The sequence below is a fragment of the Vicia villosa genome, unplaced genomic scaffold (genome assembly GCF_029867415.1).
Source record: "Vicia villosa cultivar HV-30 ecotype Madison, WI unplaced genomic scaffold, Vvil1.0 ctg.001344F_1_1, whole genome shotgun sequence".
In the NCBI taxonomy this organism is placed as follows: domain Eukaryota; kingdom Viridiplantae; phylum Streptophyta; class Magnoliopsida; order Fabales; family Fabaceae; genus Vicia; species Vicia villosa.
The window spans coordinates 404,438-430,233 of record NW_026705585.1 but is presented as its reverse complement, the minus strand read 5'-3'; the positions used below and the strand labels follow the sequence as shown (position 1 = coordinate 430,233).

At 33.6% G+C, this 25,796-nt stretch overlaps 5 protein-coding genes across 5 annotated transcripts; 4 read left to right on the top strand and 1 right to left on the bottom strand.

Annotated features, from left to right (window-relative positions):
- Window positions 1-1,821: 1,821 nt before the first annotated feature.
- On the top strand, window positions 1,822-3,595 carry LOC131634748 (uncharacterized). Its single transcript, XM_058905373.1, has 6 exons — window positions 1,822-1,884; window positions 1,963-2,054; window positions 2,422-2,660; window positions 2,732-3,015; window positions 3,103-3,240; window positions 3,332-3,595. Exons 1-6 carry the CDS (start codon window positions 1,822-1,824, stop codon window positions 3,593-3,595), a joined length of 1,080 nt encoding a protein of 359 aa, XP_058761356.1.
- A 2,932-nt stretch (window positions 3,596-6,527) lies between these two features.
- On the top strand, window positions 6,528-8,698 carry LOC131634753 (GDSL esterase/lipase At1g54790-like). Its single transcript, XM_058905380.1, has 5 exons — window positions 6,528-7,022; window positions 7,120-7,317; window positions 7,402-7,568; window positions 7,654-7,924; window positions 8,002-8,698. Exons 1-5 carry the CDS (start codon window positions 6,788-6,790, stop codon window positions 8,235-8,237), a joined length of 1,107 nt encoding a protein of 368 aa, XP_058761363.1. The 5' UTR covers window positions 6,528-6,787; the 3' UTR covers window positions 8,238-8,698.
- Window positions 8,699-12,307: 3,609 nt separating this feature from the next.
- LOC131634750 (GDSL esterase/lipase At1g54790-like) lies at window positions 12,308-14,107 on the top strand. The gene is made up of 5 exons (XM_058905376.1): window positions 12,308-12,770; window positions 12,869-13,066; window positions 13,183-13,349; window positions 13,457-13,727; window positions 13,836-14,107. Exons 1-5 carry the CDS (start codon window positions 12,536-12,538, stop codon window positions 14,069-14,071), a joined length of 1,107 nt encoding a protein of 368 aa, XP_058761359.1. The 5' UTR covers window positions 12,308-12,535; the 3' UTR covers window positions 14,072-14,107.
- A 170-nt stretch (window positions 14,108-14,277) lies between these two features.
- On the bottom strand, window positions 14,278-16,037 carry LOC131634751 (UPF0603 protein At1g54780, chloroplastic). The gene is made up of 3 exons (XM_058905377.1): window positions 15,529-16,037; window positions 15,017-15,209; window positions 14,278-14,755 (listed from the first exon to the last, which is right to left on the bottom strand). Exons 1-3 carry the CDS (start codon window positions 15,955-15,957, stop codon window positions 14,508-14,510), a joined length of 870 nt encoding a protein of 289 aa, XP_058761360.1. The 5' UTR covers window positions 15,958-16,037; the 3' UTR covers window positions 14,278-14,507.
- Window positions 16,038-22,177: 6,140 nt separating this feature from the next.
- Window positions 22,178-25,126, top strand: LOC131634739 (uncharacterized). Its single transcript, XM_058905364.1, has 7 exons — window positions 22,178-22,575; window positions 23,346-23,425; window positions 23,526-23,586; window positions 23,818-23,875; window positions 24,050-24,107; window positions 24,322-24,394; window positions 24,771-25,126. The coding sequence occupies exons 1-7, from the start codon at window positions 22,258-22,260 to the stop codon at window positions 24,861-24,863; spliced, it is 741 nt and encodes a 246-aa protein (XP_058761347.1). The 5' UTR covers window positions 22,178-22,257; the 3' UTR covers window positions 24,864-25,126.
- Window positions 25,127-25,796: the final 670 nt, after the last annotated feature.

Sequence of the window (25,796 nt, the reverse complement as noted above, 5' to 3'; positions counted from 1 at the left end):
TGGCAAAATGGATGGATTGGATGGATATGGATTGGATCCTTAATGGATGGATCAAACCAATCCATTAATCCATTACAATCCATTAAACTCTCTAAATAAAAATCCAATCCAATCCATCCATTAAGGAATAAAATCCATCCAATCCATCCATTAACAAATTTCTAATGGATGGATATCCATCCATCCAAAAGATAATTAAAAATATTTTATTTTTTTTTAAATTTCATAAAAATAATAATTTAGGTATTTTAAAATAGTTTTTTCGTTTTTCGGAAAAATAATTGATTTTTCGTTCTTCCGAAAAAATTTGAATTTTTGTTTTTTCAAAAAAAATTCGATTTCTCGTTTTTCCGAAAAAAGTCGATTTTTTGTTTTTTCGAAAAAACTCAATTTTTTCGTTTTTCTAAAAAAAACTCGATTTTTTTTTTCGAAAAAGACTCGATTTTTTCGTTTTCCCAAAAAAAACTCGACTTTTTTCATTTTTCAGAAGAAAAAAAACTCGGTTTTTTTTCGTTTTTTGAAAAAAAAACTCGGTTTTTTTCGTTTTTTCCGGAAAAAACTCGATTTTTTCGTGTTGCCAGAAACAAATTGACTTTTTTCGTTTTTAAAAAAAAAACTGGATTTTTTCGTTTTCCCCAAAAAACTCGACTTTTTTCGTTTTTCCGAAAAAAACTCGATTTTTTTCGTTTTCCCCAAAAAATCTCGACTTTTTTCATTTTTTCGAAAAAAACGTGATTTTTCCGTTTTTCGAAAAAACTCGTTTTTTCGTTTCCCCCAAAAATATCGACTTTTTTCATGTTTTCGAAAAAACCGACTTTTTTCGTTTTTCCGAAAAAAAACTCGTTTTTTTCCGTTTTCCCAAAAAAATCTCGACTTTTTTTCGTTTTCAGAAAAAAAAACTCGACTTTATTGTTTTTTCGAAAAAACCTTATTTTTTTCGTTTTTCGGAAAAAAACTCGGTTTTTTCCGTTTTTTTGAAAAAACTCGATATCTCGTTTTTCTGAAAAAACACAATTTTTTCGTTAATTCGAAAAAACTCGATTTTTTGTTTTCCCGAAAAAACTGAATTTTTTTTCGTTTTTCGTAAAAACACGATTTTTCGTTTTTTCGGAAAAAAACTCGATTTTTCAATTTTCTGAAGAAACTCGTAAATAATTTAAACAATTTAAAGTATAAAATAAGAATAATCCATTGGATTATCAAAATGTGTTGGATGGATTTAATCCATCCATTAACTTATTTTTTATTTGGTGGATGGATTGGATGGATTTTTTGGTGGATGGATTGGATGAATTTTAGCTTAATGGATCCAATTGCCACCCCTAATCAAGAGTGGGAAAAGAATAAAAATCATAATTAGAATAATAATTATAAACTCATAAAAAAATAGTTTTTTTATTTTTTATCTTATTACATTTGTATTCATCGTTGAAATACACGTGTAATAAATGTGATAGTTAGGAAAACTAAATATCAGACAAATTAAATAATGGTGATGATTTATGCTGATGGTCTATATTAGTGCTGATTAAGTGAAATTAATGGTTGGAGAGTGGCACTAGCATGTATGCACAATAGCGTACCATGGAAATTCAAAACAACTAAAGGTACAACTCTTCCCGTCCACGCGTTGAAAGCGAGTGCAGCACCTCTTCGGTTTCCTTCCCCCCAAAACCCTATTACTTGTTTTTCTGTTGGATGTTGGAAGCTAGCCAAGCATAGGTGATTTTTCAAAATACACATTAGCTAGCACATTTCAGCAGTCAACAATAGTATACACCAAAGAAACATTAGTTACTCTTTCTCTCTTCAACCCAGCAAATGAATACTGAAAATCCCAGAAGCAACAAGAGAGAAAATGAAAATGAAGAAGACTCCAATAAGGTTTTAAACTTTTCCTTGTATTTCACGTCCCTTTGTCATTAAGTTTCATTGTTTCAACTGTGTGATTCATCATTTCAGAATAGCAAAGAAGAGGGAATAAAAGTTCCCACCAGAAGTAGCAAGAGACTTAAAGAAATGAAGGAGAAAGAGCCGATGGAGAAAGAGCCGAGGTTGGTACTGAAAAACTTCACAATCATTCTGAGTGTTGCTGCTTTCAAAACTTGGTTTATTTCAAAACTTCAATTAAAGTTTTTTTTTTGCACCAAAAATTACAATCTAATGATCACCTTGTAAATAAAGTCTATTACAAGATTAAGGAAAAATTAAAACAACCTTCTTCTTATTATTATTTTGTGAGAGAAAAAAAAAACCTTTTCATGAGTCGAGTGGTTTATTCAATTAAGTTTTCTAAGTGTGTTTGAGATTGAAAATACTTTTTTGATTTATTATGGTTTCCAATCTGATATTGGCAAATATTTTTTATGGTGAACCATTAGATGCCACCTTTTTTTTTTTAATATGATTTACTTAAAGCAGAGTTCCAAAGAAAGTCATGGCAAAGACCGGGAAGAAAAAAAGGCCAATGTCAAAGGAAGAGAAATTGTATCCAAAGGTAATGCCCAAAAGATTGTCTCAGAATCCACAACACCTTGAGGACTTGTACTTGAAAGAACCGATTGATATCGAGTCTCATGCAAGTTTTAACCCGGAGTTTTTTCACTATTCTCTTAAAAAGATGATTGAAGACGAAGCACTTTCCCTTCAACTACATTTTGGTATGTTTATTTACTTGTTTTGGTCCTTTTTCTTATTTTGTCAATTTACTGAAAATTTTCAATTTTGTCAGATACATGCTGGGCGATGTCTGTAGAACAAGCCATCAGATTTAATGCCAAGCTTCAAGACCGGATTAAGTTAGGAGAGTACTCCCCCCGACTCTCGCCTCAATGTTTGATTGACTGCTTACCCGCTATATATGATCTAAATCATTTGGATCCATGGGAAGGGGAAGGCAAAGCTTACCCGTGCAATGTGGAGGATGCGTTGCACTTAGTGGTGCACAGAGGCATGGCTCTGGAAACTCATGTGCCTTATAAAGGCCCGTATTGCGGTTATAAGCCCTATCAAAGCGTAAGCGTGATAATTTTATTCTCAAAAATATTTAAACACTTTATTTTTCTCATGGTTTTTAAAAAATAATTTTTTCTTTCTTTTCAGTTTGGCTTCATTAAACGGTACTTCTTTGTACCTTTAGATTGGTCAGACTTATGTATGGCAAAAGTGCTAGCAACCGTAGGATTCCTAATTGGAACATTTTCTTGTGACAAATTTCTCCAGAACTATAAGAACGATAAGGTAATTTATACGTATAATATAATTTATGAAAATATAGATTTAATGTCATAATTATTTGAGTGAAATTAAAATTTATTGTTAATTATTGCAGGAAGACTTTATTTATGGATTATCAAAAGGCTTCAAAACCAGTGGACACTGTGTTTTAATTACTGGCGTTGGGAATACAAACGGAAAGAGTTTTTTTGAAGTAAGGAACACGTTTGGTCAACATTGGGGTCGCGAAGGCTATGGCTTTATCGACAGAGAATTATTTACGGCGATTGAAAGCATCCAAGAAGCTAGCATCACCACAATTGAAGCTTACCTGAAGTCTAATGCTGCAAACCAAGATTTTATCAAATTGATGGCTTAATGACATTCAAATTTAGACCTCCTGTTTGTTGCAAATCACAATATTATTTTGATTGTACTCCACTTTAGAGGTGCTGTGAGTTGATAGGAGAACAAATTATGCTCTATTTGTTGAATTGCTGATGCCTAATGACATATTTGGTTAGAGCATAACTTTATGGTATTTAGATAGATATTTTGTAGGATTAGTTTGTTTCTCTAGGCGTAAGTCATTGGCTTCTTTAGTTTTTTTTAATACTTTATTTTTTATATGGAAATCAAATTATTTTGCTCTTTAAAGTGATTTAACAACTATGGTGGTTAAGCATATGCTATGCTAGATGTAGTTTCATTAACACATATCTTTACATTTTAATATTATAAGCTTTTGCATGGAATCATATTAAATATTGCCTTGTTCGGAATCCTTAATTATGTGAATCTTCTTTTAGACAGATATCCTTGGTTTAATATTATACACAAATGAGCATAATAGTACTTGGCACTTAATTATGTAATTATGTGTTTCTAGTTTTTGTGAATCTTGTATTTTGGACAGATATCCTTGATTTCCAGCAGGACTAAGAGCATTGGAAATAACTGCTACTTAAGTGGATGACTTCTGATCTAGCCTTGCAAGTATTTATTTACTATGAAGATTTTTCAAAGGAAGATATGTACAAGTAGCGGTGGCAAAATGGATGGATTGGATGGATATGGATTGGATCCTTAATGGATGGATCAAACCAATCCATTAATCCATTACAATCCATTAAACTCTCTAAATAAAAATCCAATCCAATCCATCCATTAAGGAATAAAATCCATCCAATAATGGATGGATATCCATCCATCCAAAAGATAATTAAAAATATTTTATTTTTTTTAAAATTTCATAAAAATAATAATTTAGGTATTTTAAAATAGTTTTTTCGTTTTTCTGAAAAATAATTGATTTTTCGTTCTTCCGAAAAAATTTGAATTTTTGTTTTTTAAAAAAAAAACTCGATTTCTCGTTTTTCCGAAAAAAGTCGACTTTTTTCATGTTTTCGAAAAAACCGACTTTTTTCGTTTTTCCGAAAAAAAACTCGTTTTTTTTTCCGTTTTCCCAAAAAAATCTCGACTTTTTTCGTTTTTTCAAAAAAAAACTCGATTTTTTCGTTTTCAGAAAAAAAACTCGACTTTATTGTTTTTTCGAAAAAACCTTATTTTTTTCATTTTTCGGAAAAACACATTTTTTTCGTTTTTCGGAAAAAACTCGGTTTTTTCCGTTTTTTTGAAAAAACTCGATATCTCGTTTTTCTGAAAAAACACAATTTTTTTGTTAATTCGAAAAAACTCGATTTTTTTGTTTTCCCGAAAAAACTGAATTTTTTTCGTTTTTCGTAAAAACACGATTTTTCGTTTTTTCGGGAAAAAACTTGATTTTTCAATTTTCTGAAGAAACTCGATTTTTCAATTTTCTGAAGAAACTCATAAATAATTTAAACAATTTAAAGTATAAAATAAAAATAATCCATTGGATTATTAAAATGTGTTGGATGGATTGGATCCATCCATGTATATAAATGGATGGATTTAATCCATCCATTAACTTATTTTTTATTTGGTGGATGGATTGGATGGATTTTTTGATGGATGGATTGGATGGATTTTAGCTTAATGGATCCAATTGCCACCCCTAATTTTACCCATGGTCCTTGTTTGAAAGCTCGACCATATGACATTTTACCCATGGTCCTTGTTTGTAAGGCACTAGGAAAAGTAACTATTAATTCGGAGTCAGATTACGAGAAGATAACACAAATGTGGATGAGAAAAGAAAGAAAAAAATATCGCGAAAAGTGGAATATGCCCGATGTGGGGTGTCACATATCCTAATAACTAGAAAAATCACACACTACTTCCATATTTAGAATTAGTGGAACAAAAATAAATTCTTTAGGTTATGTTGTTGAGAATTAATATTCATACACTGCATGTGACAACTTATACCGTATTTTTATACGATTTTGTTGTTTTGATTACATTTAAAAATTAATTTTTATTTTTCTAATACAAATATACATATGCCATAGATGTAATTTTAAAGGTGTAAATATACGGTGTATAATTTGAGGGTCAAAATAGCAAGTCTTTATGTTGTTTTGGTCATTAAAACTAGTATTTACCTATAAATACAGTATTTGTACATTTTTCTAACAAACACGGTCGATCAAACAAATTATAAAGTTTTTATCTATTTATCATCTTAGCTTTACTTTAAGCATTTATTTTTAGTTAACCCAAAATATCTAAAATCTACATTCAACACTACTTGGAGAGTTAAAAAACTCAAAAATGAAATACATAGATATTTTTAGGGTTATTCAAAAAATTCAAGAACAGAATTGAATCGTCGAACCAAATTGAACTGAAATTAAAATAACTAAATTTTTATGTATGATTAGTCAACCAAACCATAACGCACAAACACTTGTAGAATTGAATCGAAACGAACTAAAATTGAATCTGAACCAAATCAAAACTAAAAATAAAAAATACTTAAAATAAGTTTTAAAAAAATTGAAAAATTGTTTAACGGTTTGATTCTTTAATAAATGGTTCGGTTTAGGAAAATTATCTTTTAATGATTTGGTACGGTTCGGAATTTCGAAACGGTATATCAAACCAATAATTTTGGTTCGGTTCTTAGTAAATTGTAACGGTTCGGTTCGGTTTCGTTCGAATGAATTTTACTATAATTTATTCCGGTTCAGATCGATTTCTCACCAACTAACCATGAACAATCCTACATATTTCCTTCTTTAACTTAATAAAGTAGCTTGAATAGAAATAAAACCACATTTGAGAATTATTACAAGTTTGACAACAATAATAAAACAGAAGACAAAATAGAAGGAATCTTATAATTGCCTAATTGAAAATGTTCACGGGGGAGACAGACAATGAAGGTGAAGCAAGCAATACAATCTCGTGGATATGCAAGTCTAGACAAAATTGCACGCAAATCGTGCATCTAAGTGCAAGAAAAATCATGTTTTTTTCTTAAACGACACAACCAATCTTTCTTAATTTCTTCCTTTAATGTATAGACTTTAAATTAGCAACTTGAAGCAACTACCAGCATGGTGTACCATAAAGCAAGCATAAAAGGCAGCACTACTATTTACATGGCTGCATTGCACTTAATCACAAGTGAAAGTTGAGTGACATGGGTTCTACTTATGTTGTTGCATTACAAGTTGTGTTATTTTGCATTTGTTTGGTTTTGGCAAATTCTGTTGACTTTAGTTACCCAGCAGTTTTCAACTTTGGTGATTCAAACTCAGACACAGGTGAAATTACTGCAGCTAAGGGATTTAAACTCGCCCCGCCTTACGGACAAAATTACTTCAAAACTTCATCTGGGAGATTCTGCAATGGCCGTCTTATAGTCGACTTCTTAAGTAAACTTCTAATCCTTCATGAAAGTTTCTTATTGTATTGTAATTGTTATATGATCTTGATAGTTCCATTCGATATGATTTTGGTTTATCGTTGCAGTGGATGCGATGCATTTGCCATTTTTAAATGCCTATTTGGATTCAGTTGGTTTACCGAATTTCCATCAAGGATGCAACTTTGCAGCGGCAGGTTCGACTATTCTTCCAGCAAATGCAGCGTCGATCAGTCCATTCGGCTTTGGGATTCAAGTATCTCAGTTTCAGCTATTCAAAGCCCGAGTTCTTGAGTTTCTTGCAGGTACATTACTTCTGTCTCAAAACCAAGTTTCTATGTTATCCAATCAACTCATGCCTTAGGAAAATTAACACAATAATTTTTCAGGCGAGAAATTTCATGAATATGTCCCGGCCGAAGATTACTTCCAGAAGGGGTTATACATGTTTGACATAGGCCAGAACGATATTGGCGGTGCGTTTTATTCAAAAGACTTGGACCAAATACTTTCTTTAATTCCAACAATTCTACTGGAATTCGAAAATGGAATAAAGGTTGGTGACAAGTGACAACATTGTGTTTAACAAAATAACTATGACGTTGTTACATTCTTGAATTCCATTCTTTTATTTGTGATAGAGACTGTATGACAGCGGGGCTAGGAATTTTTGGATACATAACACGGGTCCGGTAGGATGCTTGGCTCAGTATATTGCCACATTTGGGAATGATCCGTCAAAGCTCGATGAACAAAGATGTCTTCATGCACTCAATCAAGCTGCTAAGGCCTTTAATCTACAACTGCAAGATTTTTGTACTAAATTGCAGGGCCAGTATCTAGATGTAAATGTTACCTATGTTGATATCTTTACCATAAAATATGACCTCATTGTAAACTCCTCAAAACATGGTAAGTCTAACTAGCAAAATTTCGCTATTGCCTCATCAAAATTTCGCTAGTGCTAAATTTGTGACTATTGATTACAGGGTTTGAACAACCTATTATGGCTTGCTGTGGATACGGAGGTCCACCATTGAACTGCGACAGTCGCGTTTCTTGTGGAGTAACAAGGATCTTGAATGGAACCACAATTGCAGCAAAAGGTTGCAATGATAGTAGTGTGTATGTAAGCTGGGATGGGACTCATTACACTGAGTCTGCAAATCAATATGTTGCATCACAAATTCTCACTGGAAAATACTCCAACACTCATTTATCGTAGAAGATGTCATTCCTTCTCTAGCACGAGTTCTAATCCAACAGCTGATTGTAACCTTGAATGACATTCAAGCTCTTATCAACAAATCTTATCTAAGAATACATCAGTTTGTCATAAATTCTGGCCTGATGCCATTATTTGTTGTATTGCTTAGAGACATACACCGAAATATGTACATGATAAAAAAAAGAAGTATTTATAAACATGAAGTAAGAATGATTCAAAGCAAGAAAAAAGAAATGTGAATTTATGGGCAAATTAATGGAAAAACAAATCACAAATATGCATTGGAATCGGAAAAAAAATTACAAGGTCGCAATATAATGTTCGTAGGTCAATGTCATCTTGAAGATCAATTTGATAGAACAAAAAGAAGGAAAAACAACATAGTTAAAAGCTACATTAAAAAAAGGGTTACATCATTGACTCCATTTTACAATCAACCTTCAAGGTGTCATGAGTCCCTTGTCCAACATCACCTTCCAAGGGGAAGCTTTATGCATGCTTTTCAATTTTGACTTCTGGTAGTCGCTTATGTTAGAAATGAAAAATACTATATTGAGATTTTATAAGAAATTTGAAGGAGAGACTATGTGAGAGAATGATATTTTTATTATTTGTGAGAATACTTTACAAATTAGTTTTTTTTTTTCTGTAGTTTTTTTTTGGCTAGTCTTGTCATCTATCTTTTGACCTTTCCTTTGACATTATTTCTTGACTTGTACATTTTTTTTCACGCATGTAGCCTTATGTTCTTTGGGAAGCAAAATGAGTTCCTATGAATCATTTTTGTCATGGATTTTCTTTCTCTGTCTATTTCTTTTCTTGAAGAGTTTCAATGTTTATTGGTTCATAATTTGCAGAAAGGCATAATAGTGTGGGATTATCTGTACCTTCATTTTCTTTATAGACATTTTCAAGCCTTCATGGTGATAATGTCTGTGTGTTGTCATTAATATCTTGAAGACTTCGTGTATGTGTCACTTCCCTTGTAGTGTTTTTAGAAGTGGACGACGTTGGTGAGTGAGACTCTTGCTGACTGTTGGTGAGTGAAACTCTTGTTGACTTCTCTAGATGTTTCTTCAAATTTTGAAAAAGAAACTATATTCTTTTTTCTGAGTATCAAAGTGCCATTATCCTTCTTTATCAAATATCACATCTCGGCTGATTACAATCTTGTTGTTGTTTGGTACAACTTGTAGTTTTTTGAGCTTTGATCATAACCTACAAAGATGAATTTATTGCTCTTGTTGTCCAATTTGGTTTGTTTCTCATCGCCAATGTGAGGTCACACTCCCAAAGACCCTAAAGTGTGGGATACCAGACTTTCTTCCACTCCATGCTTTTTGTGGTGTCTTTCTCCATATACATCTAGTTGGAGATCGATTTGATAGTTAACTACACACGCCACTAATCTGCCCAAAGTTCTTTTGACAATTTCTTACTTTTGAGCATGCTTTGAGCCTCAGCTTCTTACTTGGATAGAACTTAGGGGAAGCTTACAAACTTCAACCTATGAACTATCTGACTCATAGAGAACTTACAAACCCCATGTCTTGAAGTTGTCAAGGTATTAAAACAGGTTTAAAAACTGGGGTAGAACTTAGGGGGAGTTTACAAAACTCAACCTATGGACTGTTAAACTCAGAGGGAGCTTACAAACCTCATACTCTAATGTTGTTAAGTTGTTTAAACCAATCAACCATTATTCTTAAAATATTTATGTTTGTCATCACCAAAAAAAGGGAGAGATTATTGGAACAAAATTTGTTCACACTCCTTTTTTTTTATGATAACAAAGTACTTAAAGTAAAATAGGGTTTGCTAACATTTTCTTAAGTGTGCAGGATCATTAAGCTGATCTTTAACTAGGTTCTGACCAATTTAAATTGATTATAAAGAAGAAGCAATTAAGGTTCTATTGAAACAAAATCTAATTTTCATATAGAACCTCAGCACTAAAGTTGTCTTAGCCTCTGATATTTAAAATGGAGCTTCAAGCGCCTTACTGAAAACATAGTACAAACGTTCACTTCTCCGTACTTTGTGCAAAAGCAGATCCATCTTGTCAAACTACTAAAATTATGGAGAAAATCAACTAAAGGTTTAGCATAAGGCTCAAGGCAGCTTGGCATGATTTCTTCAATTTACTACAGCATACATATGAGCGCCTTACTTAAGAAAGACACAATGGATAAAGCAATTATTCAGAAGATGAAGATGTTCATCGTACCAACTCCAACGTCTCTCTCTTAGAAATTGCTTCTTCAACAAAGACATTTGTGCAAGAAAGCTTCCAATGTCTCTTTTGTTCCCTGTATAAAAGGAGCAGAAGATTCAAATGAAGTAACAAAATAATACAACAATAAGACACAACAAGAACAAGAACTGCTTCGCACTTTTAGCTTATGTACATAGTTGTTGTCGGTGCACATAATCTTGAGAGTTTCTTACAATTGTATATCTTATAAATCTCAAGAACCAAGGTCTTTGCGTGTGTTTCAAATGAAGTAACAAGATAATACAACAATAAGATACAACAAGAACAAGAATTGCTCCGCACTTTTAGTTTATGTACATAGTTGTGGTGACAGCACATAGTCTTGAGAGTTTCTTACAATTGTATATCTTAGAAATCTCAAGAACCAAGGTCTTTGTGTGTGTTGTACTATTTGTATCTCTGATTGTGTATCGCGTATATCTTGTTGTAATCCTAAATATTTTGTTTAGAATTTGGAAAATTCTCAGGCTTAGTGTTTGAGCAAGAAAGTCTTAGGCTGAGTGTTTGAGCAAGAAAGTCTCGGGCTTAGTGTTTGAGAAAGGAAGTCCTGAACAGTTGGTTTGGGCAAGGAAGTCTCTTGCACGCGTGCTTGAGAAAGGAAGTCTCTTTCTAATCTGATTCAGTGGGAAGTCCTAAACTGTATGTTTAGGCAAAGAAATCTCTTGCATGCGTGCTTGATCAAAAAGTCTCTTTCTGGTGAGATTGAGCAGGAAGTCTTGGACTGGTGTGTCTAAGCAAACTGTAATCAAGTTCTGATTATAGTAAAAAGCTCTTGTGTGACAAGGGGACTGGACTACTCTTGTTATAGAAGAACAGTGATAATTGTTGTGTGTGATTTTTTTATTGCTTATGCACTTTAAATTATTCTGTTGTTGCATACTCAAGAATAGAATCTGAACTTGGTCAGATTTAAAAGTTGTTATTTATAAGAATAATAATTATCAGATACACTACTCTAACCCCTCTCTTGTTGTGTTTTTTTCTCACTATCACACTCTATATTTATGCTTGAAGTACCCACTCTCTAATGGGCGAGTTAGAGTTACAAGGAGATCAAGAGATCTCTATAAAATGTTACGTAGAAAGCCTCAAGCTAAAAAGGTGTGCACTCTAGGTGCGAAAGTCAAGAAAGTGGACTCAAGAGTAAAGCCTCCAGGAGGAACCTACAAGGACAAGGAGGCTACCCCTCCAACCAGTGAGGAATTCCAAGATTGAAGGTCCAGAAGAAATGTCCTCTAAAACCATATGTCGTTTATTTGTTTTACTTTACCACTCTTTAGCTATTTTGTTGTTGATTTTTATAGGCGAGTATTACATCTTTACTGATTGTGAGGACGAGTTATTTTATGCTTTTCATATGGTGAAGATTTTTAATGAAACCACACGTTTTATTATATTAAAGATTTCGTGTCTGACTATCTTAAAGAGTAGGTGGGAGAGATTAGCATAATATAACTAGTGATTCAAATATCACATCTCTTGCTCATGGATTCTTTTAGTAAATTCATTAAAAAAACAATAATAATATCATTTATGGTCAAATGAAGGGGGAGTTAAGGGATCTTGCTAACATGGATGTGTCGGAAGAGACTTATAAAAGTATGTGTCAAATAATCATATTATATACTATTATCTAAGTATTTAGGCTCATGTGTTATAAATTAATACTTATTTAAACCTAAAAACTAAAAATAAATATATGTTTGACAAAAATAATAAAATAGAAGACAAAATTAGAAGGAATCTTATAATTGCCGAATTAAAAATGTTCACGGGGGAGACAGACAATGGAGGTGAAGCAAGCAACACAATCTCGTGGATTTGCAAATCGTGCATCCAAGTGCAAGATAAATCTTGTTTTTATTCTTAAACGACAAAACCAACCTTTCTTTTTTTAATGTATACACTTCAAATTAGCAACTTGAAGCAACCACACCAGCATGGTGTACTATAAGCAAGCATAAAAAGCACCACTCTTTTATTTGGTTGCATTGCACATAGCAAGTGAAAGTTGAGTGACATGAGTTCTACGTATGTTGTTGCATTAAAAGTTGTGTTATTTTGCATCTGTTTGATTTTTGCAGAATCTGTTGATTTCAGTTACCCAGCAGTTTTCAACTTTGGTGATTCAAACTCAGACACAGGTGAACTTACTGCAGCTAAGGGCTTTCAACTCTTCCCACCAAACGGAAGAAATTACTTCAAAACTCCAACCGGGAGATTCTGCGATGGCCGTCTCATAGTTGACTTCTTGAGTAAACTTCTAATCCTTTCATGAAAGTTTCATATTGTATTGTAATTATTATATGTTCTGGATAGTTCCATTCGATGTGATTTAGGTTTATCGTTGCAGTGGATGCAATGCACTTGCCATTCTTACATGCCTATCTGGATTCAGTGGGCTTACCGAATTTCCATCAAGGATGCAACTTTGCAGCAGGAGGTTCAACTATACTTCCAGCAAATGCAGCGTCGATCAGTCCATTCGGCTTTGGCTCTCAGGTGAATCAGTTTCAGCTATTCAAAGTTCGGGTTCTTGAATTTCTTGCAGGTATATGGAAAGTTAACTCAAATATCTTTACATTACTTCAGTCTCAAACCAAAACCAAGTTTGCAGGTTATCAGATTCATTCATGCCTAAAGAAATTTATCACAACAACTTTTCAGGGAAGAAATTTCATAGCTATGTCCCAGCTGAAGATTATTTCCAGAAGGGGTTATATATGTTTGACATAGGCCAAAACGATATCGGCGGTGCATTTTATTCAAAAGACTTGGACCAAATACTTTCCTTAATTCCAACAATTCTACTGGAATTCGAAAATGGAATACAGGTTGGTGACACTGTGTTTGACAAAATAACAATGACTTTGTTACATTCTTGAATTCCAGAGTAAATTTTTTTTTCTGAAATTAACATTCACTCTTTTATTTGCGATAGAGACTGTATGACAGCGGAGCTAGGAATTTTTGGATACATAACACAGGTCCACTAGGATGCTTGGCTCAGAATGTTGCTGCATTTGGCAACAATGCGTCAAAGCTCGATGAACAAGGATGTCTTCGAGCACACAACCAAGCTGCTAAAGCCTTTAATCTACATCTGCAAGATTTTGTTAATAAATTGCAGGGCCAGTATCTAGATGTAAATGTTACATATGTTGATATCTTTAGCATTAAGTATGACCTCATTGCAAATGCCTCAAAGCATGGTAAGTCTAACTAGCAGATTTTCATTATTGTTTTATCGAAATTCAGATTATAAGTCATTTTCCTTTCTAACATGTTAGTGTTAAATTTGTGGGACTACTTGATTACAGGGTTTGAACAACCTATTATGGCTTGCTGTGGATACGGTGGCCCGCCATTGAACTGCGACAGCCGTGTTTCTTGTGGACTAACAAAGATCTTTAACGGAACCACAATTGCAGCAAAAGGTTGCAATGATAGTACTGTGTATGTAAGCTGGGATGGGACTCATTACACCGAGTCTGCAAATCAATATGTTGCATCACAAATCCTCACTGGAAAATACTCCAATACTCATTTATCGTAGAAGTTGTTATTCATTCTTTAGCTCAAATTCACCCACAGCTGGTTGTAAATTTGAATGAAATTCAAGCTCTTATTAACAAATCTTATTTATGAATAAATCAATTGACATTATGCAAAGTCTCGTGCTTGATTGCATTATGAACCCTTCTAACAGCATGATAACATGAACCCTTCTAACAGCATGATAACATGAACCCTTCTAACAACTGATAAATGTTTGCATCAAGTACATAATAACTGGCATATAAAAATAGTCCAACAAACATATTTTCGAATTACATTTACAAGTCAAAAAAAAAAATCTGATCTCATTTATCATTTATCTCGAGCTCAATCGTAACATGAGCTGGGTTACATGCTTACAGCTGCACATTATACATCTGAATCCAAAGATTGATGATTTGGAAGACAGAACTAGTCGTGTGACCATTATTCTCTTATTTTTTGGCTATATAAGCATAGTATTGTACCATAGGAACAACAAATGCAATGACCAACAAACCTCCAACCACAAGAGAAAATTGTCCGCGTTTCTCATCTGTCTCTTGCTTTGATTTGAAGTTAGACTCGCGTTTGTCATCTTTAACTAAGGGCCCGCCAGGATCTGGAAGCCCATCAATGGCAGCAACTAGCCGTTTAGCTGTGCTATAAACTGCTTCATTGTACTTCTCATCCGTAGCCAATACTGCATACAAAAACCAGACATATGGATAGTATTGTGCCCCTAAGAAATGATCACAACTTCTACTTATTGATCGAAACTTCAAAAAACATATAGGCTAAACTAATCGGAACCGTGTGCTTTCTGTGATAGCTAAAAGAAAGGATTATTATTGGTTGATTTCCGAAAAAAGCAAACATATTCATCATTATAGTTTTTGGTAGCCCTACGAACCTTAAATCAGACTCTGATACCAAATCCAATCCACTAGCCTAAAGGAAGTACCTGGAAGGTTCTCTGAAACGGTAGCATCGAGGATTTTTTCTCCGACAGCTTGAACAAAAGCAGGTCCACCGGTAACTGCTCCTTCCTTCTGACTTGTTACAAGAACCACAACACCTTTATCGTTTCCCTCTTCCACAGAAGGATACCATCGCTCCAAAATTTGGTCAGCAAACTCAAAAGCATCAGCTTTACTCTGCAACCAAATAGCTTATACATTAACACTTATATGAAAAACACAATATCAAGTGGTTTAAGCCCCTCCGATCGCAGTTGCGGGGTTCGGGAATCGAACCGTGATCCTCCCTACCAAGTTCAGCGCCAAACCCCACTAGACTGACCAACTAATGATTGGTTGCTTTAAATTGAAATTTAACTAAAAAAATGTAATCTACTTAGCATGTTATTATTGATGAACAGCATAAACAGCACACATAGAACTAACACTAAGTTTTTTCTTCTTCATTATTTATTCTACTGAATTCAGTAAAATGACACATGGTTATGTAACAAACCGTGAGTTTTCTGAGTGTGATAAAATTGATGTGAAAATTCTTCCTTGATTCCAAATCAGACAACAACCGTTTCAAATCAGACTTGGTCACCCTACTAAGAACTCCAGCATCATCCACCACATAGGAATCTTTGGCTGGCCTCTCATTGATCACATCAAATTCAGACGCCAATGCATTGCCACTATGCAGAACTGGGCTGAAGTTAAGTGCTAAGGTGATAGCCAAAGCTGCAAGACCCTGTTGAGCATGAGTGAACCAAGATGTGGATGAAGGAAGGGATGGTGGTTTTATGGATAAAGTTTGATTCTTTTTGAGAGATGAGACAATGGGTTTGCAGGAAAAGAGGGAGTTTGGTTTGGGTTGAAGAGAAGGTGAAGGTTTGATGTTGAGAAGTGGAGAGAGGGAGTTTGGGGGAATAAGGGTTCCCATGAGGAAGATGAAGAGGGTTTTGGGATGAGGAAAGGTGGAGTTGTTCTTCCTATGTTGTTACACATCATTCTCGTGATGTACTTTGATCTGGTTTGGATTTTGAGTGGCCTATGTTTGTTGGATGTGTTTGGAAGTGGATAACGTCTAGTAGCCATGTGGGTCATTTTCAATTTTCCCTCTTTATTCATAAAATCAAAGAAATAAATATATTTTTACTTGCATCCATAATTTCAACTTACAAAATATCAATATTATTTATTATCAATGGTACTATTTATAAGATAAAAATTACCTTTAGATTCATTAAATAATTATATATTTGGACCGTATGATTAATCAGATATATTGATTATCTAATGAATCTAAAAATCAACTTTCTCTCATAAATAGAACTAGAGAGAGTATATCAGATGCCACGTCTTAGATTTGAATATGAGACCTCATATATATGTGAGAGTTTTTGGGGTTTTCCGATTAATCGTTATTATTACATCATTTGACGTAGACCTATTTCTTAATGGACTGGTGTTATCCTTGCTTCAGTCAAGCCTGGTCTGACGGAGGTGAAACGTGGTTATAAAATCATTCAAAAAGAGGGTGCCAAATGGACGACGATATTATGAATATTTTATCCATATTTAACATGTCTTGTCATTTGGCCAATTGATATTTTTGCCCCTATTCGATAGAAAATGATGGGATTTCTTGAAATCTGTTTACCTTAGTCGTCAGTCATGTGTTAATTTGTAGCTTTTAGCGAGATGAATTATTACTAGATCTAATGTGATTATTCTCATGGGAATCTTCATCGTCATTATTATCCTAACGATGCTATTACTGACATTTTTTTGCTAATTGGTTGATTCTCGACTCATTATTCTTTCTCTACGCATATAAATGCACATCATATTGTATTCCTTATTTTTCTTTGTCTCATCCTTACCTTTGTTGAGATTGTAATTCCTTGTGTCAAAGCATGTTTGCTCTATAGAAACAAGGTTGTGTCGAATAGCCTAGTGTGTGTATCAATTTGTAGTTGTCAAAATATCGAAGGAGTTGCCTCGACTGGCTTTCGACTTAGGCCTATTTTTTGTAGTTAACATAATGGGGTATTTTGGGATTTGCTTAGGGATCAAGCAAACCCAAAATCTTCAAATAGGGAGTAACCCCTATTATTGTATAAGTGAATAATATTTGCAGTTTGCATAATAAAGAGCAGAGAGTTTACTCTCCAGAATTCACAAACTCTTCTTCTTCCTTTTGTTAAAACCTAATCCTTTTTTCCCAATTCTTTTCTCTTTTCATTGTCTTAGTGTAGCGATAATTATCTTGCAACCAGGTTGGTTGATTCACTCAAATGAAGAGTGAAGAGCAAGAGAGATTCTGATCGGTTGATTGAATCTTGTTCATCAAGATTGATTAGGAATTCTCCATAGGTTTTGGGTCAATTCCAACAACCTTTTCGTGCTAGAAGTGTTCTTACTCTTCATTAAGGAATTATTCTTCTTCTTCAACCATCTCGACACTTTCTGCAAGTAAGTTTTCTTTATCCATTACTTGTAGCACCCTAAACTCGACGCACAAATTATACAATAAAATCATAGTACTTTACACCAAAGGGTGTCAAACATTCTCAAAATAAAACACGTGTCTTCAAATTAAATATATCGTAGTGGAATTATAAAAAATTTAACAACACTTTCTCATGGTCTCATAAAACAAAATTACTCAAATAAAAAAAATTCTCAAAACAACTCAACATTTTTCAAATAAAAGAAATAACGCCTCATCCCATGTGTTATAGTAACATAGCGACACAAAGGGTACTAAACGTAAAGTAGAAAATGATAAACAAAGAAGGCACATTGCCATCTTCCACACAAAATCATCCAAAGCTCCTCATTCTCTATCTCAGTATTTGCAAACATAGGCGCAAACTCAACACAATAAGCAAATAAGGGGTGAGAATAATCCTTACAAATGTTAGTGGTGAAAGTAAACAACAAGACAGTTATAATAACGCTAAGTTCATTCTCACACAACAACAACAATAATAATAATAATGCAATGCGAAATGCACCAAACTCCTCCTCCAATATGCACGTGGTACCAGATTTTGGGCATCAGATGTGTGTTACTGGTTCATCCTTGTCTCTAGTTCCTCTATGAAATGTGTCTCTCTGGACATGAGACCATTATGGTTCCTCTCTGAACCTGGCCTCACTAGACCGAAGTCCTATCTAACTCCAATATACATATATGCATGATCATGGAAATAGACATCACAAAACTCAAAACAACAATAGAATTATTCTCAAGAACTTATACTCAAACAGGTTCCTTACTGAACCATAGTTTCGCCAATATAAGGCCTCACTGTAATTCGTCTGAATTACTCAACTCAAAATATTCATATAATTAAATTTCAATAATTATATTATTTCTCAAAAACAATTCAGAGTAAAATCATGTGACTACTCAGCAACTCGAAATTAGCTCAACCAACATACTCAAAACATCACAATAGAGTAATTATTAATTTATTTATACTCTCAACTCATCAAAGGTTATAATAATTTATATATTTAATTCCACATAGTTCTCAAGAGAACTCTAAACAGCTTTACAACAATCCTTATAACTCTAAAATAACTTTAGTATACCCAAAAGTACTCTAAAGTGCTAAAAATTGCTCTACTGACAACCTTTCACGAGTGATAACTCTACTAAATTCTTAGGGGCTGGCGTCTAACTTGAACAATAATAAAAATAATTCTAAAATAATAATTTTATTTTAAACTTTTAAAAAAGGTCACTGACTTCAAAATTACTCAAAATTCGCCAAACTACCTATCGAACTCGAAAATGCCGAAAACTGTTGACTGTCGCCCACAAACTGCCTCCGAACCAAAACACCTGAAAAGCCCCAAATAAAGTATTTAAATACATAAGATACAAGTCCCTAAATTCAAAAATCATAGTGACTTTATGTAGTCAATTGTAGTTTAAGAATCTAAGAACTTTTATAACCATATATCGTTTTAAAAGACTTTAACCAAAATTTTCATATCATTCACAATTTGAGTAATTTTTTTCCATATCATGAATGTTTTCATCAAATTTCATTCCAAAAAGTTTGTACTTATGGGTCGATGTGTTCATTCTAGATCTTTTAACCTCAATTGTGTTTACACTGATAACTTGCAGTGAGAAACATGCAAAAACTCATCAATGCCAAAAGCGGTAGTGATAATAGTTTTTGCTTTGAAATTGAATTGAATTTTTTTTATTCTTATTTGGTCTAACTTTATTCATCAACCTAAACAATTGATAATTAAGGAGATAAAGAATGTAGAGTCTGCACCATATACTTATACATGTTCGACCTAATTACTTGGCATACTCCTTCTCCTAAGAGTTTCCTCTCGAAAGTTCCATTAAAATCAACTTTGAGCTTTTACAAGATCAACTTAAACAACCTTCAACTACAACTTGAACTTTTGCACAAGATAAACCCACAAACCTTCTAACAATAAATAAAGCTTTTACACTAGCTTAGATCAAGAACCTTCACCTAAGATTTTTTTTCTAAGTTTAGCTTACAATCTTCAAATTGTTTACAAATTTAGATCAAGGGAATCAAACTCTTGATTATAACAAATTTAGCACAATACCAATACAACATAACTCTTAAAAAACACTTCTCACTTTTTTCACCACTAAGACAACTCTCGTGAAAATAATTAGAAGAAAAAGAGAGTAGAAAGAATAGTATAAATAATTCTATTTAGCAATTTGGTATGTAATAAAGTGAGGAGAAACCTCCTTCATATAGAAAAAATATGGATAAAAAATAAAGCGATCCACATGTCGTTTTAATGATTTAATTGATTAACCCTAGGTGATAATCGATTAACGAGCCAAAATTAGAAAAGTTTGAGTTTTAACTTCACCTAATCGATTAACAACTTATTTAATTGATTAAGAGGAGTTAAAATATGTTTAGTCGTTTAGAGGAAGCCCGTAATAGATTAACCATCCTAATTGATTAACCAGGATTCTAACAAATTAAATGTGTGCTTGGAATGATTTTTAGAGATTTTATCAAAAGAGAAAAAAGGTTATGAAAGCATTTTGTGTGTGTATGTGTGTGCGCGCGCATTGCCTTAATACCTCAAGACTCAATTTTGTTCCTTTTACATTAAATTGATTAAGACTAGCATAAAACCCTAAACGCAGGACCAAACAAGCTTTAACACTTTCGCAACTCAAGTCTTCATTATAATCAAAATGTATACCTATGAATGATTCATCACTTAATTCCTCTCTTGTACCTTCACTCCAATAATCAACATTACTACCATTTTCCTTATTATTCTCTCTAACCTGATAATAAGAATTGATTTTCCTACAGAGTATTTCAGTTTAACATATATTTATATATCACACTTGTTGTCTTCAATATACTTTGGAATTTCACATGCAACACCATCATTCTTGAATGATTTTAGGTCTTCATACAAAATCGACTTATGTTTTCACCATGGTTTTACATCATCTTCAAACTTGGAATCCATATCCTTAATTAGGTCACAAGCCTCAAAACATGACCAAAAATTGGAATCTTGACCATTGTATACATACACCTTACTGTCTTTGTACTATAACTTCAGATATTTCACATAATATCCATTATTGTGGAATACAACCTTAAATAGACCATGTCCCATAAGCAAATTAAACATTACAATGTAAATATCATATTAAATGCAATGCAATACAAAGTACATAACAACGCAAGGTGAAATTTCATGAAAAACATGATACTTACTAATATAAAGTCAAATAGGATAAATACACAAACGAAATTGCAAGAAAAACCTTGAAATACACAATACATACAATAACATACAATACAATACATTATAAGTATGAAATGAATTAATAGCATAAAAAAGTTCAGCACATGAGAGACCAACCTTTACTACAAAGAGAGTATATTTCAGCTTGGTAAGGCTTTAATGGGACCACCAAACACAACTTTCAATGTCCTCATCAACTTAAGACAGTGCCATTTTCAACTTAAGGGACCGCCACTTATGTTTAATGAATCATTGTGGGCGAAATCAGGGTTCTTGCGTTTAATGCTTCAAGGGTTTTAACTAGTACATAAAATGTGTGTTAATGATGATGCATCGCTTTGAGAGGGTGAAATAAAATAAGGTTTTGGGAGAGAAATTGGGGGATGGGGTTTTTAAGTTTATCGAGTTGAGTTTTCTCCAATTTTATTGCCATACCCTAATTTTATTGCTATATAAAAAAATCATAATCCAAGCTTGAGAATGAGACAAAACATGTTGGCATCCTCATAACATCCCAATCAGTGTCCAACACAACAAAAAATGACAATTGTCAATCCACGACAACTTTTGTTAATGAAAGATAAGTGAAGAGACCATATGGATGAAAAAGTTTAGAAGAATCAATATTAAAAATTTGTTTTTTCAGACGAAAAACAAAGTTGATATGTTTAGAGTAACAAACATATTTAACTCCGCGTACTTGCTAAAAACGTACAATAAGGGTAGTCTTGTAACTAGAGGACTTCATTTGATATTTAGGGTTGTTGATGGTGTTTAGAGCTAACTCAAGCAGTATGGTGGTAAGCTCTATATTTGTGAGTTTTGTTGAATAATAAGATGTGAAAACTCCAGGGATGGGGTATTTATAAAGATCTCTTTGGGGCTAGATCTTTGGACCCAGGGAGTGGTTTTGCTACTCCACTCTCAGGAGCATGAGATGTGAAAACCGTTATTCCGCCTATTATTTTAGAGATCATAGTTCCTCCTTTGACTAAGCTTTTCATATCATACGTGCATAAAGACATTTCATTCCCCGCATTTTATAAGTGAGGGAGGTATGGTCTAACCCAAACCCAATAAAGACGACTGCTGCGACTATAAACCCAACGTGCGACACATAATGCTACCTTTGCACTCGCCCGAAATCAGAGTGTCTCTGACTTGTCTTACTATCTTTTAAATTACTTTCTTTTAGGCATAATGAAAATATCTCAAAACACCCTCAATGTTAACACAAAATAAATTACTAAAAATCGCATTTTAGCCTAGGATTGAGAAAGTTGAGTAATTTTCTATCATTCCCACTATACTTGTAATATTTACTTGTTTTGAAACTCCAAATACCTCACATAGTAGTACTTTATTCTACTTGAAATCACATCCCTTCTTTTAATAACCAACAAACAATCATGATAAGTGTCTGCATGCTTTTTCTTTAATGGCCATTCTTTTATCTACACTTCCCAAACTTGGCATTGCCAACACCAAATCCTTCATCTCTTTCACCTCAAAACCCACAATTTGTAGCAACAACAACCCCACTTCCAAACGCAACCTTATCCTCCAAACTTCTTTACTCTGCATTGGCATTTCTCTAACTCCTCAACTCCCACCCGCTCTATCTTCCCCTCAACCCTCTTCTTCATCCAATTCCATTCTCTCTAGCATTGAAAATACCAGTTCTTGGTTCCGTTTCTATGGCGATGGCTTCGCTATTCGAGTCCCACCAGAGTTTCAAGATGTCATGGAACCAGAGGTACTTTCATTCTGAAACTGTGCTTACTTATCAATTTTGATATTTTTTATTCAGTTTATAGCTTTTGAATAGGAAGAACTAGTAATGAATGACAGTTTGCATTGGGGTATGTTTGGATTGATAATATAGGGTCATGCAATTGCAGACTAATGACAAATTGAGGGAGAAGGAAAAAAAATCTCATTGGATTGGATTTAATTGTGATGATTACAAGTAATAAAGGCTTAATTTTGATGATGTGTAGTACTAAATTTTCAATTAACAGAAAACTATTATCAGCCACTATTAGCTGTAAACTAACTTTATAAACTAGTGATAGAAAACTAGCACTGAAAGATGAGTATGAAAATTGTTCCGTATTGGAACCAGAATTGAGATTGATTGGTGATGATGGACTTTTGATCCGGTGATGCTGATCTACGATATGGCGGCGCGGGGTGGACCTGCAAAGTTAGCACTTCTACGCCCAAAAGTTAGTTACAGAGGCTAAGATGAGTGAAGTGAAATTATGAGATCGGAAAAGCGTACCTTAAGTCTCACATGTGTCTGTTATATACGACTGGTGATTTTATTTGGGCTTTGCATTATTGGGCTTAATATCTAGGTCTTATCTGTATGGGGCCTTCGGCCAGATATTACTGATTGATTTGTCTAATGAACCTTCATAATTCATTTTTCAGAACTTGATTCTTGAAAATAATCATAATAAAGCATTATTAAAGCATTATGAGATTTTCAGTTTGCTGAGTTTATTTTCCATTTGTTTGTAGGATTTTAGCGCTGGAATGTCTCTTTATGGGGATAGGGCAAAGGAGAAAGAAGTTGTAGCACGTTTTGTTTCTTCAGATGGGTAAATTTTATTATCAAACTCCTAACTCTCTACTTTCTTATTATGCAATTATGCATATGTTTAGAAGGAAATATAAGCATGTCGTCCATGATTGTATCAGATCAGCGGTTCTGAATGTTATTACACGGCCGGCCAGTCAACTTAAAATCACTTTTTTAGAGGTAATCTGACAGTCAAGGATATTTTGTTTTACTCACTAATATATTCACCCTATATTCGGCATATGACAAGTCATGATTTGCATAATTTTAGGTTTCAGAATCTCACATATTGGTATTCTCTGAGAATATGTGTGTGTATATCAGCACCATTGTGTTTTAGATCTAGTTGTCCTATTTTTGATTCTTGATATAAGCTCAAGGAAGGAACTTACATATTCTTCATTGTAGTAGGCTCAGGATATATCTGGTTTAGGCTCATTGAAGGAAGCAGCAAAATTATTTATCCCAGGTGCAATTTTGCTTTGACTTCTGCACGATTTTGTAGATTCTCAATGTTACTTTTGTTCTAAGTTTATCTTTATGGTATCGTTTTGTTTTAAATGATATGAATACTTCATTGCTCTTTCTCTTTACTCCTAGCTCTTCGTTTCGGTGTCTTATTTCGCCCACAATGTACATGCAGGAGGGTCAGCAGTTTATTCTGCAAGATCAATAAAAATTAAGGAAGAAGGTGGTTTTAGGTAAGCTCATTTTCAATCTTTTTCATTACTATTTTATTTTTTTTAAGAAAAAGAAACAAACTATTCAAGTCAAGAAGGTCCTGCCTATAAATAAACAGCATTCTAGGACACTGTTTCTTAATCTTTTAAGCAATTTTTATGTCATCTGGACTTGCCATTTTGAGTTTCTCTGTTGCACCAAATTCCAAAACAGTTTCTACTTTTCTAATTTCAGGACTTACTATTTCTATGAATTTGGTAAAGATGAGCTTCACTTGGCACTGATGGCAGGCGCAAGAGGTGGAAAGGTTTGTTACTACGCATTTTACTAACACATATCATATCAAGTTGGGCATGCAATGCCTGGATTATAGTTTAGGTCACCAACTTTTGCCAATTGAACCAGTTACCAATACAGCAAATTCTCACATTTCTATGGTGATACAGGATTTGAATCCCCTCCTCGTGTGAATGTTTCGCATGACGGCGTCAAGTGCAGGATCTCACCATTAAAACTCATTCAATCCGTCCCACGTGGATTTTGATGGTGGGTCCCCCACTTGACCCCTCATGTGAAATCTCCACATAAGGGGATCCAAACCAGTGGTACATGCATATATCATTTCTATATTTTCAAGAACATAAAATACAGAAAGATAATTATCGTGTCATTTTATTCTATAGGTTATAATTGCTGGTGCAACTGCACCACAATACAAGTGGGACACTGATGGTGTAAAACTTCGTTCTGCTGTTATATCACTGACAATTTTGTAGCCATGTCTTGAAATTTTGTAACCGGTATGCCAACATTTTTGTATCATGCAACATTGTTCGCTACTTTAAGCCGAGATTTATATATAAACTTGATGGAGTATAGAAGATCACCAATTTCCTTGTAATGAGACTATTTATTTTTGTACTGTGTATGTATTCCAAAAAATTCTATTATATTCAAAATGTTTCTCACTGCAAAGACTGTTAGAGATGTGTTCACCTGCTTAAAAATTCTATTGTATGGCAAGATGTGTTGCTTCTTGTTCTAATTTACTTGTGTAACATTACTGTTTCTTGCTTCCATGCTGATGTTTCTTTCTAATTTTTAAGCTGTTCTTTACTTGTAATGCATGACCAATTAAGTAACATTTGATGGGTATTATTCATTATGGATACACTGTAAAAATTCTGTTACTAATTACTGAGATATGATTCTCGCGTATTGGTATCAGCAGGATCATCTCACCCGACTAAAACATAATACTCCTATTTATCAATGAACACAGGCTTAGTCACTTTTTTAATATGGAATGTTTAGTTACTTTTAAACCATATTGACAGCTTCAAAATAAAATTACATATAATTTGCAGTGTAAAACTGCTTAATCTTTCCAATCTTACGATAACGATGAACATGAGGCAGAACTAAATATCTTGCACCAAATTACAGATTTATGGTATTGATCACTTCTGTGTTGCAACTTGGTGCAAAATAAAACAACTTACATAGCAGTCAATATCAATGCCATCAAGTTATACCAAATTGGTTTATACCTCACTGGTCAGAAATCAGAATGTTAGATGACTCCTAAGATTGAAACACTTTCTATTTCAACCCACAAAAAACAAAAATATAAGACTGGTAGTTAGTTCGTTTCACACTCAACAACCGAAGTACACTCATTACATATCATTCATTTATTGAAATTAAAA

Coding starts and splice junctions, on each gene's coding strand:
- LOC131634748 (XM_058905373.1), top strand. CDS start 1,822: ATGAATACTGAAAATCCCAGAAGCAACAAGAGAGAAAATGAAAATGAA. Junction 1,885..1,962: donor ATGAAGAAGACTCCAATAAG/GTTTTAAACTTT, acceptor TCATCATTTCAG/AATAGCAAAGAAGAGGGAAT. Junction 2,055..2,421: donor CCGATGGAGAAAGAGCCGAG/GTTGGTACTGAA, acceptor TACTTAAAGCAG/AGTTCCAAAGAAAGTCATGG.
- LOC131634753 (XM_058905380.1), top strand. CDS start 6,788: ATGGGTTCTACTTATGTTGTTGCATTACAAGTTGTGTTATTTTGCATT. Junction 7,023..7,119: donor TCTTATAGTCGACTTCTTAA/GTAAACTTCTAA, acceptor TTATCGTTGCAG/TGGATGCGATGCATTTGCCA. Junction 7,569..7,653: donor AATTCGAAAATGGAATAAAG/GTTGGTGACAAG, acceptor TATTTGTGATAG/AGACTGTATGACAGCGGGGC.
- LOC131634750 (XM_058905376.1), top strand. CDS start 12,536: ATGAGTTCTACGTATGTTGTTGCATTAAAAGTTGTGTTATTTTGCATC. Junction 12,771..12,868: donor TCTCATAGTTGACTTCTTGA/GTAAACTTCTAA, acceptor TTATCGTTGCAG/TGGATGCAATGCACTTGCCA. Junction 13,067..13,182: donor GGTTCTTGAATTTCTTGCAG/GTATATGGAAAG, acceptor ACAACTTTTCAG/GGAAGAAATTTCATAGCTAT.
- LOC131634751 (XM_058905377.1), bottom strand. CDS start 15,957: ATGGGAACCCTTATTCCCCCAAACTCCCTCTCTCCACTTCTCAACATC. Junction 15,210..15,528: donor TCACACTCAGAAAACTCACG/GTTTGTTACATA, acceptor ATTTGGTTGCAG/AGTAAAGCTGATGCTTTTGA. Junction 14,756..15,016: donor CGTTTCAGAGAACCTTCCAG/GTACTTCCTTTA, acceptor TTTTGTATGCAG/TATTGGCTACGGATGAGAAG.
- LOC131634739 (XM_058905364.1), top strand. CDS start 22,258: ATGGCCATTCTTTTATCTACACTTCCCAAACTTGGCATTGCCAACACC. Junction 23,426..23,525: donor CGTTTTGTTTCTTCAGATGG/GTAAATTTTATT, acceptor TGATTGTATCAG/ATCAGCGGTTCTGAATGTTA. Junction 23,876..24,049: donor AGCAAAATTATTTATCCCAG/GTGCAATTTTGC, acceptor ATGTACATGCAG/GAGGGTCAGCAGTTTATTCT.